Here is a 15,299-nt window from a genome sequence, read left to right as displayed (position 1 = left end):
AAACACACATAAGCACACAAAGACAACAACCCCCATCACTATAAAAAAAAAATAATGATAATTTGATAATACATTTCATTGATTGTTTGATTCCCCCACATCTCAAAAAAAGGGAGAGTTCTCAGCGTCGATCAATCAAATAGCAATCCAAAAAAAAAAAACACACACAACTCTGTTACCACCACCATCACCACGGATGAGTCCGATAAACAAACAATGGTGGCAACACTCTCTGTTGGCTGACAAGAGTTGAGCAATGGTACAACCAATCATTTGCATTTAATCGTTCACCCATCGATGTGTTATGACGGCGACGATTACAATACTTTGCATCAAACAAACAAAATCGAAACGTCAGTCTTTGCTTTTTGGTTGTTTAGTTTGCTTGCACCACCCTGCATCAGTGCCATGTGTAGTCGGCTGTCATGTCATCCGTCCATCACCCTCTTCCATTTTTCCATTTTACAATTTATAGTACCCAACTATTGCTGGCAACACACAACAACAACACACACACATACATTCCAGCAACACGATGATCATTTTATTTAATGATTGATTGATCATGAAACCCTATATTATGAACCACCCACTCACCCACCTACCCATTGATCCCTACACCACTGACCACAAGTGTCTGTTACTACATACTTTACTACTGCACTCATCCATCCATCTATCACCACCCAAGTCATCATATGACATCCAATAACAATGTACCAACAACAAAGGACTCTCTCTTTCTCTTTCTTTTTCTCTTTCTATTACAACAACACAAACCCCCCATCATACCCATCCATACCTCTAAATTAATTCAAACGAAGCACAACAACATGTTACCTGACTATAGAAGAGTCTCTTATCTTGTAATCCATTTTTAATTTCATATATATATTTATATATACATACTTCCAACTAAGAACAAATAACCTACATCAATCATCATATCATATACTCCCCTTTTTATTTTATTTTATTTTACAACTGCAACTTCACCTTTCTTCTTTGTCTCTGGTGAAAAGTGGTTTCGTAGTAATAATAATAATAATATAATCCAGTGTGTTCATTTTATTACGAACAAGCCATATCATCGATTGGTTGGTTGTGTAAAAAGGTAAACAACAAACTAATCATCAACCCCAACTACCAAAAAAAAAAACTATTATTTGGCAGAACCAATATATTTTTATCTATATAAAATATTATTATTTTATTTTTATCATAAAGTAGAGAATAGAAGAGAGAGGAAGTAGAGGATGATGATGATGATGATGAAGGTTATTATCTTCTCCTTCTTCTTCATCTTTTCTTATTTCTCTTTCTTTCATCAAACAATATTTAACACAACATAACCATAATTTACGCTTTTATTCATTCTTGGTTTTTACTATTCGTAGGAGGCAATCAAATCTATCTATGTATGTGTGCGTGTGTATGTGTGGTGGGTGATTACAAATTCGATTGGATTTGTTCAAATCAAATCAAATTCACATCATAATTTTAATTTTTTGTTGTTTATGTATTTGTTGTTTGAACAATCGATTGGGTGGGTGGTTGTGGGTAATAATAATAATAATAATAATAAGAGTAGTTGTAGCAATCACAATAGCCAATACCAATAACAACAACCACCAGAGTAAACGACTATAGTGACAATAGTGTTTGTAGAAGCAAAATATCTTTTCCATCTATTTGACATTCCAAGTCGAAATGATCATTTTTGATAACTTCAATCAATCACGAGTCTATAAATAACTCAAACACTCTCTCTCTCTCTCTCTCTATTGAGTTTATTTTTCTTACTTTGACCACCCAACCAACTCACACTACACACCAAACAATATTTCTTCAACTTCACATGTTTCCATCTTTATGATCATCTAACAAAAAAAAAAAAAAAAAAAAATTATCTAACAAAACAATTATTTTATTTTAAAACAGCAAAGACATATATTTATTAATTGTAGGCCAGTCAGATTCTCATATTAATATTAATACAACACCCCCACCCTAGAATGTAAGTGAAATTATCCTTTTTTATCATTTCAACAAATCTCTAGTCTGAGGGGTGGTGAAGTTGAACACAACAACACCACGGCGTTAAATTTATCCAAAACACTATTATACATCACATACAAATGTGCTAAAATTATCTCATCTTGGATGCCATATCATATATGTGATATGGTTGTTGTTGTTGTTGTTGTGGGTGATTAGCATATGCTGATGTATGATGTGTGATTGCTACAACCATCATCATCATCATCAACTACATCATCACAATCATCATCATCATCGTTGTCAACACCACCAACTACGAGCATCATCACACGCACACCCTCACACATAAATGTAGAGTAATAGGAATATGGGAATGGTGGGAAATATGTCATATTTTACTCGTACTATCACTATTATCCATTAATCACGACAGAAATTTCTGGATGGTTGGATGGATGGATTGATGGATGGATGGATGGATGGTTGTTTGTTTTTTTCCAAATTATTCCACCAACCATCGGAATGCACAACCAACCAACCAACCACTACTCTACTACTGTTTCAATTACCACAGCTGCAACAGTAGTAGCTACTACTACTACTACTACTATAGTGTGGTAAAAAGTTGTCAGTTCATCTTTGGATCTCTGATGAGCATTTACGCTTTTATATCTATTTTAAATAATTTAATTTTCAATTGTTTAAAACAACAATATATATACTCTACACCCATCAGCATCCATTTATGCGGTTGACATAATTCTACATATTTCCACTCTTGTACGTTCCACTACATCTCTTGATGACTGAATCGATTTTCGTCATCAGTGGCCACAACATCAATCAAAACACAACTGAATCACTATTCAGTACATCATCATCATCATCATCATCATTATCATCATAATTTATTCTTTTCCTATTCCGATTCCAAAATTTTATTTGTGTTGTTGAACAACCAACAAAAACAAGTGTGAGTGACAATCAAAACTTTTATTTTTGTATTCAACACTTAAATCAGCGATTATTTAAATTGATCAAAGTGTTTGTTGTTGGTTTGACTAGCAAGACAACACCATAATATTCTATCCCACTACCACTACCAATTACCATCCTTATGCATCCTGTTTCACACCAATATTTATATATATATATATATAACTCCTATACCACTTTTGTTTTTGATGATCACTATCGTTGGAATTATACAAAAACGTATCCTCAACTTCTGATTGTTCACCATCAATATAAATACATCTCACTCTTTAATTATCATTTTTTGTTTAGCGTTGTTCCAAAAGATTAAAATAATAATAATAATAATTATTAACAAACAAAAATATTTTTTAATCATTTCTTTAGATTAAAACAATAATAACCTTTTTACTATAAAACAAAAAAATGAATTCAACATCTTATATGTTTAAACCCATTCCCTCAATGAGTCAAATGCAACAACAACACGATCTAAATAACCTCGCCATCATGGACGATGACCAAGAATATTTATCAGACAATGAAGATCTTTCTCCAAATAATAATGATAAGGTAAATAGTGATAGAAAACAAAAAAATATATTAGATTCAATCTAATATTCTTATTCCCTCTTTTTATTTTTTTTTAATTTTATTTTTTTAGAAAAAAGATAAAGCAAGAGGTACTATACAAAATGGAATTCGTCGTTCACCAAATAAATGGTCCAAAGAAGAAAATAAGAGATTGTTTGAATTGGTACAATTATATGGAGAAAAGAAGTGGAAGCGTATCTCGGCCGAAATGGGCAGCCAAAAGACTGGAGCGCAATGCGCTCAGCACTGGAAGCGTGTACTCAGTCCAGACATTCGCAAGGGTCCATGGGACGAAGATGAGGAAGAGTTGTTGTTGCGTCTGGTACATCAACACGGCTCGAGCTGGAAGAAAATAGCCAAGCGTATCTGTAAGCGTACAGATATCCAATGTCGTTACCAATACCTCAAGGCTTTGCAGTCCCGTGAAGTACCATGGGTCATCAAAGAAGACGAAGCACTCATGAAAAAGGTACAAGAGATGGACATGCAATTATCATGGTTGGAAGTATCAGACTACCTCGCCAAGCTCAAACATACAAACACCCTCCGTACAGCTCTCGAATGCAAAACTCGTTACCAAGAATTAACTGAATGTATGCCAATGGCAACTCAAAATCCAATTTTCCAACAACAACAACAACATCAAATGCAACAACAACAACAACATATGCAACAATATCAACAACAACATATTCAAAATCAGCAAAATAATCAATTTTCTCAACAAATGATTCCAACACGCGCATTACTTACTAGTTCAACATCAACTTCATTTTCCCTTCCATCATCTCCAAGTACATCACTCTCTATGGATGTCAATCTTGACTCACCCAAAAATAACTCCTCGCCATTACTATCACACCACCATCGCTCATTTGATGAAACCAAAACCCAAAGAATCACCATCTCTAACCTCACCAGTCCATCGTCGTCGCCCACTCCATCTCCCCCATCGTCGCCATCATTCAACATTGGAATCAACAATAGCAACAGCCTCAGATACAAACATAGCAATAGTTCCGACTCGATCCCATCGATAAAGTCAATGTCCAACTGGAACAACAATAGCAAGTTGTTTGGCCAGTCAAAATCTGACCAACACGTTGACAAGAAGGTCAAAAACGGAGACATCTTTTTCACACCAATTTCCTTTGCTGACAATAACAAATTGAATCCAATCCTTTCAGACCAAAGCAGTGACGACGACGACTCTATCTGGCAACCAAAACATAAAAATACAAACAACAATCACAACCATAATAATAATAACTACACTTTGAATGGATTCCTTCCAAAATCATTTTCAACCAACAGTATTTTAAATTTCAATAATTTCAGCAACAACAATAGTAACAATAGTAGCAGAAACTCAACTCCAACCAACACCTCATCACCCTACTCTTCACCTATGGCATCACCTGCAACATTTGAAAAGCTCAAAAGCACTTCATTTGACTTTTTTAATTTGGAATCTCTTGCTGCTTTGGCTTCAACTCAACCAAGAACTGAGCAACAACCAAGACCAATTAAATAATAATAATAATAATGGATCCTGTTTTTTTTTCCTAATAATAATAATAATAACCCCCTAATTTACTCTAAAGGAATATTACCAATATAATATCCAACTCCCCCTAATAATACCAAATTCTACCAAAACAACAATCAGTTTGTTCAATTTTAAAAAACTTAATACACAAAGTTAAATCATTATTTTTCCCTAATAGAAAAATAAATTAATAAAACCCCCCCCCCCCCCTCCTCCCTCTTCTAATAGATGTACAATTCTTTAAATCTAAAACATCAAACAATATCTCTTTCCTCTTTTTAAAGTTTCTTTTTTTTTTTTTTGATCAATCATTGAACGATCCCCTTCGAAAAAGGGAAACCCACGAAATGGTTCTTTCGTTTTTTTGTCTTTTGGGACTTGAGGGTTTTTTCGTTTTTTAATCAGTTGGGACCAACAGAAAACTTTGATCGATGCCCAAAAGTTAAGCGGTTTTAAATATCCGCCTCAATCTCGTTCGATTGATATCGAGATTGATTGAATGCAAGCAATGAATAATCAGTACAAGCCTAGTTAGTTGTTTTTTTTTTTAGTGAAAAAAAAGTCGTGTAGTTCTTCACCTCGTTGTTATAACAATAATAATCATTATTAGCGCAACCCAACTTAACTTTATGTTGTTTTTAAACATAAATAGAACAAATAGAGTAGACAACAAAATTATAATAACAACAGATTTAAAAAGAAGAAGACCATTTTTTTGTTTTATGCCAAGATTAATGTACAAAGAGAAGAGAGAGAAATAATATAATATAAAATAATAGTCATCCCTTTAATATATTATATATATATATATATAAAAGTAAGAATAATAGTATAAGGTGTGGTTGGACAGTGTAAACTAGATCCACCACACTAATAATCACACACATACAAACAAAGACAAAAATAAGGGGGGATAGTATAATAATAATGTTGACTATCGGTCGGTCGGTCGGTCAGTTGTGGGGTAATCACAATTGTGATAGATGTTAGATTTGTTATATATATATATCTATATGATAATTGCCGCAGGTGGAAATCGTATTGAATACAAAAGATTGATTGAATGAAGAGACAACACAAAAGAGAGACAGAGAGAGAGAGAGAGAAAGAGAGAATAATAATAATACACACGCACATATATCCAATCAACATCGTATTATAATTGCACAAGAGGAGGTTATGTAAAAGAATAGAACAACAGACTATCTTTTAATCCTCCTGATAGAGAGAGCAAGCATGGCGATTCTACATCGTGGTCATGTGTTTGTACAACCGCCGATTGGTTCATCATTTGATGATGACAAGTTTATTATGATCATACATAACATACTATCTCTGCGCCGTCAAGAAGCACTGTGGGGTGATGATACACTACAATCAATCAATTCAATTCAATTCAATTCACAATTCAATTCAATTCAAATCACAACAATAACTCTCAACTGAATTCAGTTCTGTTATTTAGAATGATGTTGTTGTAGTCTATTGTCGTAATCAACACACGCACAGACACACCGCCGCCTCCTTCCTTTTCTATTCTATTCTACTCTACTCTACTCTAACAATACACAACACAAAAATCAACTACTACTATACAAACTTGATTTTAAATAATTTATTTATCACCATCATTCTAAAATAACAATAATAACAATAATAATAATAGAGACAAACAAAAAGTAGAAAAAAAAAAGTAGAATAATAATAGTAGTCGACAGAAATTAGAGTAGAGTAGAGTAGAAAGTATAATTTAGGAAATTGTTGTTGTTGTTAGTTGTAGCTATTTTAAAATTAATTAATGTATTTATTATATATTATATATTATAATATTATTTGTTGTTTTTATTTTATTTGTTGAACAAGATCCATTCCCATTCCAACAATTAATTGTGATTGATAGAGTTATAACTAATGTTTATATTCAATTTTAAAATTTCTAGATTTAAAGAATCTTCAAAAGACAAGAACGTAACTTTTTCTCCCTTCTCAAAACTCTATTCTTAGAGTTTAGATCATCCAGTTTGTTGGTTGATCAACCAATCCGTTTTCTCCCCCCCTTTTTTTAAACCAGAGATCCCTCTTTCTTTTATTTATTAAAGAATGGAAAGAGTAAAACATTTAAAAGTACCAACTATGGCGAATCGAAGCCGATCGCCATCGATAGATATGATTGTAATGGATGAGGTTTCAAAGATTATATCGTCGCCGCCACAAATCCCGTCGATTGTGGGCGACGACACTAATAGCAACGCGAGCGGCAACGTGGCCAGCACACCCGGGAGCAACATACTCTCGACCACCTCTATCCTCAACTCTCCGGTTGTTTCAACCGTATCGACACCCACATCTTTTTTCCTCTCGACTCCCAACCTTCAACAACAGCAATTTTCTCCACCTCTTTCACCGCGAGGCACCACACTCTCGTTTGCATCGGTGCCCAACTTGTCGCTAGGCGGCAACAACACGCCACCCGCGTCGCCCAAGCCTGGCGACCACCACCACCCATACCATCAACCTCCCTACCACCCACTCCAACACCCACACATATCCATCTCCATCTTGGAAAAGACGACCGGACTCTCGCGAAACTCGAGCTTCAACAGCGTGTCGGGCGCCAACAGCACGCTCGACTCGAGTCCCACCACGCCCACGTCGTCGGGTGTGCCCCCTCCTCCCCCATTTCAACAACTCCAACAACAACTACTGCAGCAGCAGCAGCCACAGCAAGCAGACGACCGCTACTCAATCAACAGCAGCAGCAGTTCGCTCTTTCATAACATCCACAACAACACGCCATCCAAACGTATATCATATCGCGACAGCATCAATCTCAACGGCGCCGACCAACCCTTCCCACCATCATCACCCAGCCGAGCGTCTCTGACGCTACCACCCGTTCAAACCAACGACAGCGAAATCAACAATAGCGGCGGCATTGACAAGAACAAGAATAGCAAGCGAAAGGGTAAACGTCTACTCAAGCGCGTGAGAAAGACGTTGCAGTCGATCGTCGAGAGTTGGTGGTGGATGGCAATCATGATTGCGACGATTCTATATATTATATTTGTTGACGATGTTTTGGGAATGGCGGGGTCGCCCAGCAGCGGCGCGATCGACACGTCGATTATTACCGTCAAGATTTGCATCATGTTGTATTTTATAGTCGATGTGGTATTTTGCATTGTTTTGTATGGCAGGCGGTACTACCCCGGCACCATTGTATTTTGGCTCGACCTTTTTAGTCTGCTGTCGATCGTGCCCGACATTGTCGTGTTTTTCCTCGACGACTCGTTGGCGCACGAGATGATGGTGCTGTCAATTGGCACGGCGGCGCGTATCATTCGCATCTGCGGCAGCTTTGTCCGTATCTCTCTTATCGCAACCATATATAACCGTTTCCTGCGCAAAAAGTATTACCTCGCGCCTATTAGCACTAGCGGGACCACGCCGGGCATCACCACGCCCAACCATTCTGGCGCCAACGACAATACATTAGAGGTTGAGGCCAGTCGGCTGGGCGACAAACTAATCCGACTGACCACCAACAAGATTGTTTTGCTGGTGCTGTTGGTGTTTTTTGCAACACAATTGCTCACCTATCAACCACCACGCGATGTATATATTCACTCTGCACTCTCCACACTCGAATACCAAGCCGATCGATTTGGAACCACTTCGCCAGAATTTCTCGGACTTTACCAACAATTTTTAATCAACAACGCAGACACGATGACCAGTCTCATCGTCAGCTCGCATGTACTCTATATCAACCAGGACCGAATAGACTCGCTCCAACGGTCGGCTGTCTCGTCTTACTATTACGCCAACTCATCCATTTCAATGGATGACTCTGCACTCATCAAAAAATCGTCGGCCTATCATTTTGCACTCACCTGTTTTGTCATCCTCATACTTATTATTGTCAATTTGTTGATTGTCAATGATGCACATTGGTTGGTCATCAACCCGCTCGAGAATGTATTGGCCATTGTCAAACTCTTGTCGCGACAAAACGCATCGATTCAACATTCGCATCATCAGTATGCCATGCACACAGCCAATGGTGTCATCACCTCTGGACACACTTCATTCAGACAGAAACGTCTAGAGTCGGTCGGTAGCAAGAGCGAGGATACCACAAGCAGTAGTGGTGTAGATGGAGACGAGGTTGACGAGACCGACGAAGCAAATTACCTCCTCGGTATGTTGAATGACATTGACGGTAGTTTACAAGCTGCCAAAGAAAAAGTTGAAGAAGAATCATATCAAAATGCAAAATTAAGAAATCATATAGAAGATTTATTCTTGGAGAAATTCATTTTAAATATTCATTTAAATGTAAATATAAAGAGAAGAGAGAAAAGAAAACCAATCATTTAATTTAATTAATTATTTTCTATTCCATTTTAGTCAATAACAAGAAAGATAGAATTTGATGATATATTGGGTAAATCATTAAAAAAGAAACAAGAAATGTTGGCATTGAATATTAAACCATTGGCAGATGGAATCAACTCGGATGAAATTAAATATAAACAAGAGTTGGAATCAACCAATCCAACTATTATTTGTGCCAATTTGGAGAGATTGATTGATCGTTTGTCAAAGGTTGACAATCATGATATCAAGTTTGCCAATGTATTCTTGTTGACATTTAGAAGATTCATTTCACCGATTGAATTGATGGAACGTCTCATCATTCGATTCTGTATCACACCACAATACGACCTGCCAAACAATGTACTGGCACTCAACGAAACCGTCGATGATTGGCGTCGAACCAAACAAGAACATTTCCGTGTCTCGGTGTTTAATGTCATCAAGTTGTGGATTGGCAAATATTATTGGGACTTCCAATCAAACACTACGCTAGTCGAACTATTCAACATGTTGGTACAACAGATCATGCCATCGTGTAGAATGGAGCGTTATGCACTCCACTTGGACACTTTGTTCAAGAGAAAGGTTGCCAGCTATGTGCCACTACTCGACTACCAACCCATCAAACCTCTGACGAGCGAAGAGATTGCCGAGTTGATGGTATTGGAAGACAAGTTTTTATTCAACTTTGATATTATCGATGTGGCCACTCAAATCACACTCATCGAGTTTGAATTGTTCAAGTCGATTCGTCCACAAGAACTCATTGACCTTGCATGGACCAAGTCAAAGACCAAGACCAAGACGAGTCCAAACGTCGTCCGTTTCATCGACCATTTTAACAATGTCAGTTTCTGGATCCAAATGCAGATTGTCAAGTGTGGCAAAATCAAGGATCGTGTCAATGTCATCAAGCGTGTCATTCAGCTCGGTGAATCATTTGTAAATTTGAACAACTTTTATGGTGCCATGGAGGTACTTTCTTCACTCGAATCGGCATCCGTCTCTAGACTCCATCGTACATGGGACTTGGTTCCAGTCAGTTCCAAGGAAACATTCCAACAACTCCAAAAACTACTCTCACCAAAGGGATCTTTCAAAGAGTATAGAGAACGTTTGAAACAGACAACATCGGCCTGTATTCCATACCTTGGTATCTATCTATCCGATCTCACCTTTATCGAAGAAGGTAATCCAGACTACCGTGAAGACACCCTCATCAACTACACCAAGCTTCGTGAAATCGCTGCCACCATCCTCTCGATCCAACAATTCCAAAATACTCTTCACTATTACCAACCTATCAAGGAAAAGATTAGAAGTCAACTTGACCTCAAATGTATTATGGATAATGAAACTATTTGGAAAATGTCTCTAAGTTGTGAAGCTAGAAGAACTTAAAGACAAAAAAACAAAAAGATCCAGAACCAATCCAAAATATTTGGCGCAATATCAATAGTGATTTCACCAAGAAGATTGGTTGGTTTTAAAACATGTATAGATTTTTTTTCTTATTTTTTCTTTAAAAGTTATACAAACAAACAAACAAATTCGTTATACATATATAAATAAAGACAAGTCTGTTTTAAAACTTTTAAATATTATTATTTACATTTGTTGTACGTTTTATTTAATTTATAATTTAGCAAGAACAGCTTCGACAGATGTTTCTCCAAAAGCACCAGCGTCAACAGCAATTGATTTGACGATACCATCATGAATGACGATAGCATAACGTTCAGATCTGATACCCAAACCAAATGCGGTACAATCCTTGGTCAAACCAATCTTCTTGGTGAAATCACCATTGCCATCGCCAAAGAATTGTACCTTATCACCGGCCTTTTGATCAGCAGCCCAATAGCTCATAACAAAGCCATCATTGACTGCAATACAATAGACAGCATCAATACCCTTTGCCTTGATCTCATCAATCTTTTCAACAAAGCCTGGGATATGTTTAACTGAACAGGTCTAAAAGAGAAGAGAAGAGAAGAGAATCATATTTGTTAATGATCACATGAATGATACTCGATAGTTTACAATGTTGAATATAATATATATATATATATATATACATACTGGTGTGAATGCACCTGGTACAGCAACGAGGACAACCTTCTTTCCTTCAAAAAGAGTGTTTGATTGAACCTTGGTTGGGATGGGACAAGCTCCATCTTCTGGGAGTGGTTGAACAGCCTTCCAAAGGGTAATGTCATATGGTACTTTTTCTCCTACTTTAATGCTCATTTTGTATATTGTATGTATGTATATAAATATTATAAATGTATTTGTTGTTGTAATTTAATTTAAATTGAATTGAAACTGTTGATCATGGACCATCCTCTTTTAAACCAAAATTTAAATTAATTTTAGATAATTTTTTTTGATGACGGGATGCAGCGGGGTGGAGGAATGACGTTCCACAAGAAGTCAAGAATATTGTCGTCAACGAAAAAAACCCACGATTCTATTCGATTTAGAGTTTGTCAACACCAGATCGACCTATCAAGCTTACCTTTTATAGATTAATTAGCCATCAAGATAGACTATTTCAACTGTTATATTACGTTATCTAAATTTCAAATAGAATCACTTTTTCCAAGTCAAAAAAAAGAATAAATATATTCCAAATAAACCTAAAATAATAATAATAATAATAATAATAATAATAATAATAATAATAATAATACCCCTACTTTGATATGTATGAATGTATGTATGTCGGTTTATTTCTTTAATTTAAGATTTAAAGACTGGTGGACGAGATTCTTTAATAGCAGTTAAACCTTCGACAATATCTGGATGAGCAAAACATTGTGATTGATTATCGGCTTCGCGTTGAAGTGATACTTCCAATCCTGTATTTTGTTGATTACGTATTGATTTGAGACAACCTTGTACAGAGATGGCCGATTGTTTGGCGATTCTACTAGCCAAAGCGGTGGCTTGTGGAATGAGGTCTTCTTGATTGTAAACATCCAATACCAAACCCAATTGCTTGGCTTCGTCACCTTGTACAACGTCGCCGGTCAATAACATCCGGGTGGCCACTTGATGACTGACAACACGTGGTAAGAAATGGGTAGAGCCCATTCCAGGTGAAATACCCAACGACACAAATGTAAGACCCATCTTGGCCTTGTTTGAAGCCAATCTAATGTCGGTAGCCATTGCCAAACATAATCCAGCACCAATAGCAGGACCATTGATAGCAGAGATGATTGGAACGTTGATATTTCTAATGTAGAGGTAGGTCTTGTAGAATTTCTCCATAATGACTGCATTGTTTTGTGGACTATCTTTGGTACGATCCATCAAAAAGTTTAAATCACCACCTGCAGAAAAGGCCTTGCCAGCACCAGTAAGAATAACACACTTGACAGACTTGTCTTGAGCCAATTGATCAACACAATCTTTGAAATCCTTACCCATATCAAATGTCAGCGCATTGAGATGTGCAGGTTTATTCAACTTTAAGAATGATACACCATTATAAACACCATTTTCTAAATGCTTTTCAATAAATACTAATGGTTCTATAGAAGAGGAAAAGAAAAGAGGTTAATCAAACCAAACCTAACAACAGCAAACTTTGATCAATCAGAGTAGTAATGCATTCTATTTCTATTTACCTACCTTTAGCAGCACCAGCAGTAGCAGCAGCAGTAGTTGAATACAATCTAACAGCAAACTTTGGAATAGATGATTTAACCAAAAACATTCTTATGAGAGAACAAACAAACAAACAAACAGTCTTTCTCTTTTACTAAAAGGTTAAGTAAACTATTTAATTTAAATAAATTTCAAACAAAGTCAGAGGAGGTGATCCGTCACACGAGAAACAGATATTTAAATTTTCTTCATATTTTAATTAATGATTATTAATTTACCAACTAAAATGAAAAGAACAGATACTTCATCCATTTCGTCACCAACGATAAAGAAAAAGAAAGATATGGAGGGAGGTCAAATAACAACCAAAGGAAAAGATAATAATATGAGTGACCAACAACAACAAGTAGTACAAAATATAACTACATCATCACCAACTCATGAAGAGGAAGAAGATTATAGTTCATACAAGACAATTGAAGAGTTTGGATATAGATACAATGATAAAGGACAATTAAGATCAATCAAGGATGATAGTACATTTAAATTTGTAACACAAGAACATTATGATGCATTGGGTGATGTTGTTGCAACGACCATTCAAAAGATGATGACTCAAGAACCATACCACCTCATAGAACTACAAATACCAGAGGATAACATCGAAGGTGTAGATCCTACCAAACCACATACCAATATCTTTTTGAGTGATGATTTCTACGCCAACGAAGAGAGATTGTTAATCATCATTTGTGGTAGTGGAAGAGTTGTTGCTGGTCAATGGGCAAGATCAATTTGTATTAATGATACGTATGTAAATATAAATAAATATTATATATCAATACTAAAACTAACAAACTAAACATGTTATGTTTAGATTGGGAAAAGGAACAATCTTTGAATATTTAGAGCAAGCTAAAAAGAATAACTTTTCATTTATTATTCTTAATCCAAATCAAACAAGAGGAGAGTATATCGGAAAGAATGGTAAACCAAAGATGGGATCAGTTCCAGGAAGTGAAACACCATACAATCACGTTCAATATGTATACGATCATTATATTGTAAAATCAAAGGCCAAGGCAATCACTATTATTGCCCATTCATTTGGTGGACAATTAACAATGCACATCTTGGAAAGTAGACCAAAAATAATGGACAAGTTAAAAGCAATTGGTTTGACAGACAGTGTCCACTCTCATAGTGTTTTGAGAAGATCAAATGTAGAATCTGATTCAGAGGACGACGATGATGACAATGAACAAAACACTCAATACAAATATACAAAGGCACAAAAAGTAGAGAATAACAAAAAGGTTCTTAAATTCATTTCAAACAATTGTATCAATTGGGTAGCTTCAAAACAACCAGTTGGTCAAGACCTTGGTTTCAGTACCTATCAATCTTGTCAACACAGAAGTTCCGGTCATACTAAACATGAATATACTTCTAGTTCATGTAAAGATGATTTATTTAATTATATTCTTTCAAAACAATAAAAAGTAACATATAAACATATACAATGATGTACACAAAAAGTGAAGTTCATTCTTTCATTACCATCACCATTGGTGTTTGTGTGTGTGTTTATGAAATAAATTAATATTTATTGGTTTTTTTGAAAACCAACACTATAGTACACATCATTTTCATTTAGATGTACTACATCTCACAGAGACCCCAATCATATATTTATTTATTTATTCTTTTAAATCTAGATCAAAAAATATGTTATTAGCATTGAGAATTGTTTGCAGCATTTTACCAGCTTTGTTTACATTATTGCTATCAGCATTTATGATAAATTCTTTTGTTTTGGTAGAAAATTTAATTCATATTGTATGTATCATTGAAATTGCCCTAAACTACACAGACCTATTTATTAACCAACAAAATAATGTATGATGTCTAGACAAATCAAAATGTTAAATTCCATCCATGTGTAACAGATTGTTTGAATATAGTTCATGAATACAGTCAAAATATTGGATCAAGTCATTATTTTATTTTTGGTGCATTAATTTCAACAGTTTATCTATTACATAAAACAAACAAATAAATAAATTAATAAATATATAAAAAAACAAACAGATAAATACATAGAAATATATTCTTTTTTTTTTTTTTAGTTTTAAATCAAAATATTCTTTGATTATTATTAATATCTATCTATTCCTATTTTATT

At 35.5% G+C, this 15,299-nt stretch overlaps 7 protein-coding genes across 7 annotated transcripts; 4 read left to right on the top strand and 3 right to left on the bottom strand.

Moving 5' to 3' along the window:
* Positions 1-1,186: 1,186 nt before the first annotated feature.
* DFA_01020 (uncharacterized protein) lies at positions 1,187-2,393 on the bottom strand (the record flags this gene model as incomplete). The annotated part of the gene is made up of 3 exons (XM_004358938.1): positions 1,187-1,190; positions 1,859-1,880; positions 2,249-2,393. The coding sequence occupies 3 exons, from the start codon at positions 2,391-2,393 to the stop codon at positions 1,187-1,189; spliced, it is 171 nt and encodes a 56-aa protein (XP_004358995.1).
* Positions 2,394-3,402: 1,009 nt separating this feature from the next.
* On the top strand, positions 3,403-5,104 carry DFA_01019 (putative myb transcription factor; the record flags this gene model as incomplete). Its single annotated transcript, XM_004358937.1, has 2 exons — positions 3,403-3,549; positions 3,641-5,104. 2 exons carry the CDS (start codon positions 3,403-3,405, stop codon positions 5,102-5,104), a joined length of 1,611 nt encoding a protein of 536 aa, XP_004358994.1.
* Positions 5,105-6,355: 1,251 nt separating this feature from the next.
* DFA_01018 (uncharacterized protein) lies at positions 6,356-7,302 on the top strand (the record flags this gene model as incomplete). The annotated part of the gene is made up of 3 exons (XM_004358936.1): positions 6,356-6,423; positions 7,060-7,087; positions 7,219-7,302. 3 exons carry the CDS (start codon positions 6,356-6,358, stop codon positions 7,300-7,302), a joined length of 180 nt encoding a protein of 59 aa, XP_004358993.1.
* Positions 7,303-8,155: 853 nt separating this feature from the next.
* gefW (RasGEF domain-containing protein) lies at positions 8,156-10,900 on the top strand (the record flags this gene model as incomplete). The annotated part of the gene is made up of 2 exons (XM_004358935.1): positions 8,156-9,457; positions 9,530-10,900. The coding sequence occupies 2 exons, from the start codon at positions 8,156-8,158 to the stop codon at positions 10,898-10,900; spliced, it is 2,673 nt and encodes an 890-aa protein (XP_004358992.1).
* Positions 10,901-11,134: 234 nt separating this feature from the next.
* prdx5 (peroxiredoxin) lies at positions 11,135-11,749 on the bottom strand (the record flags this gene model as incomplete). The annotated part of the gene is made up of 2 exons (XM_004358934.1): positions 11,135-11,473; positions 11,582-11,749. 2 exons carry the CDS (start codon positions 11,747-11,749, stop codon positions 11,135-11,137), a joined length of 507 nt encoding a protein of 168 aa, XP_004358991.1.
* Positions 11,750-12,241: 492 nt separating this feature from the next.
* On the bottom strand, positions 12,242-13,223 carry DFA_01015 (enoyl-CoA hydratase; the record flags this gene model as incomplete). Its single annotated transcript, XM_004358933.1, has 2 exons — positions 12,242-13,038; positions 13,139-13,223. The coding sequence occupies 2 exons, from the start codon at positions 13,221-13,223 to the stop codon at positions 12,242-12,244; spliced, it is 882 nt and encodes a 293-aa protein (XP_004358990.1).
* A 177-nt stretch (positions 13,224-13,400) lies between these two features.
* Positions 13,401-15,249, top strand: DFA_01014 (esterase/lipase/thioesterase domain-containing protein; the record flags this gene model as incomplete). The annotated part of the gene is made up of 4 exons (XM_004358932.1): positions 13,401-13,924; positions 13,992-14,572; positions 14,772-14,953; positions 15,244-15,249. 4 exons carry the CDS (start codon positions 13,401-13,403, stop codon positions 15,247-15,249), a joined length of 1,293 nt encoding a protein of 430 aa, XP_004358989.1.
* Positions 15,250-15,299: the final 50 nt, after the last annotated feature.

The sequence above is a fragment of the Cavenderia fasciculata genome (assembly GCF_000203815.1).
Source record: "Cavenderia fasciculata unplaced genomic scaffold Scf_Dfasci-F-a-25c12.r2-5, whole genome shotgun sequence".
Taxonomy (NCBI): Eukaryota; Evosea; class Eumycetozoa; order Acytosteliales; family Cavenderiaceae; genus Cavenderia; species Cavenderia fasciculata.
The sequence above is the reverse complement of the archived record's forward strand: the minus strand, read 5'-3'. Positions and strand labels throughout refer to the sequence as shown.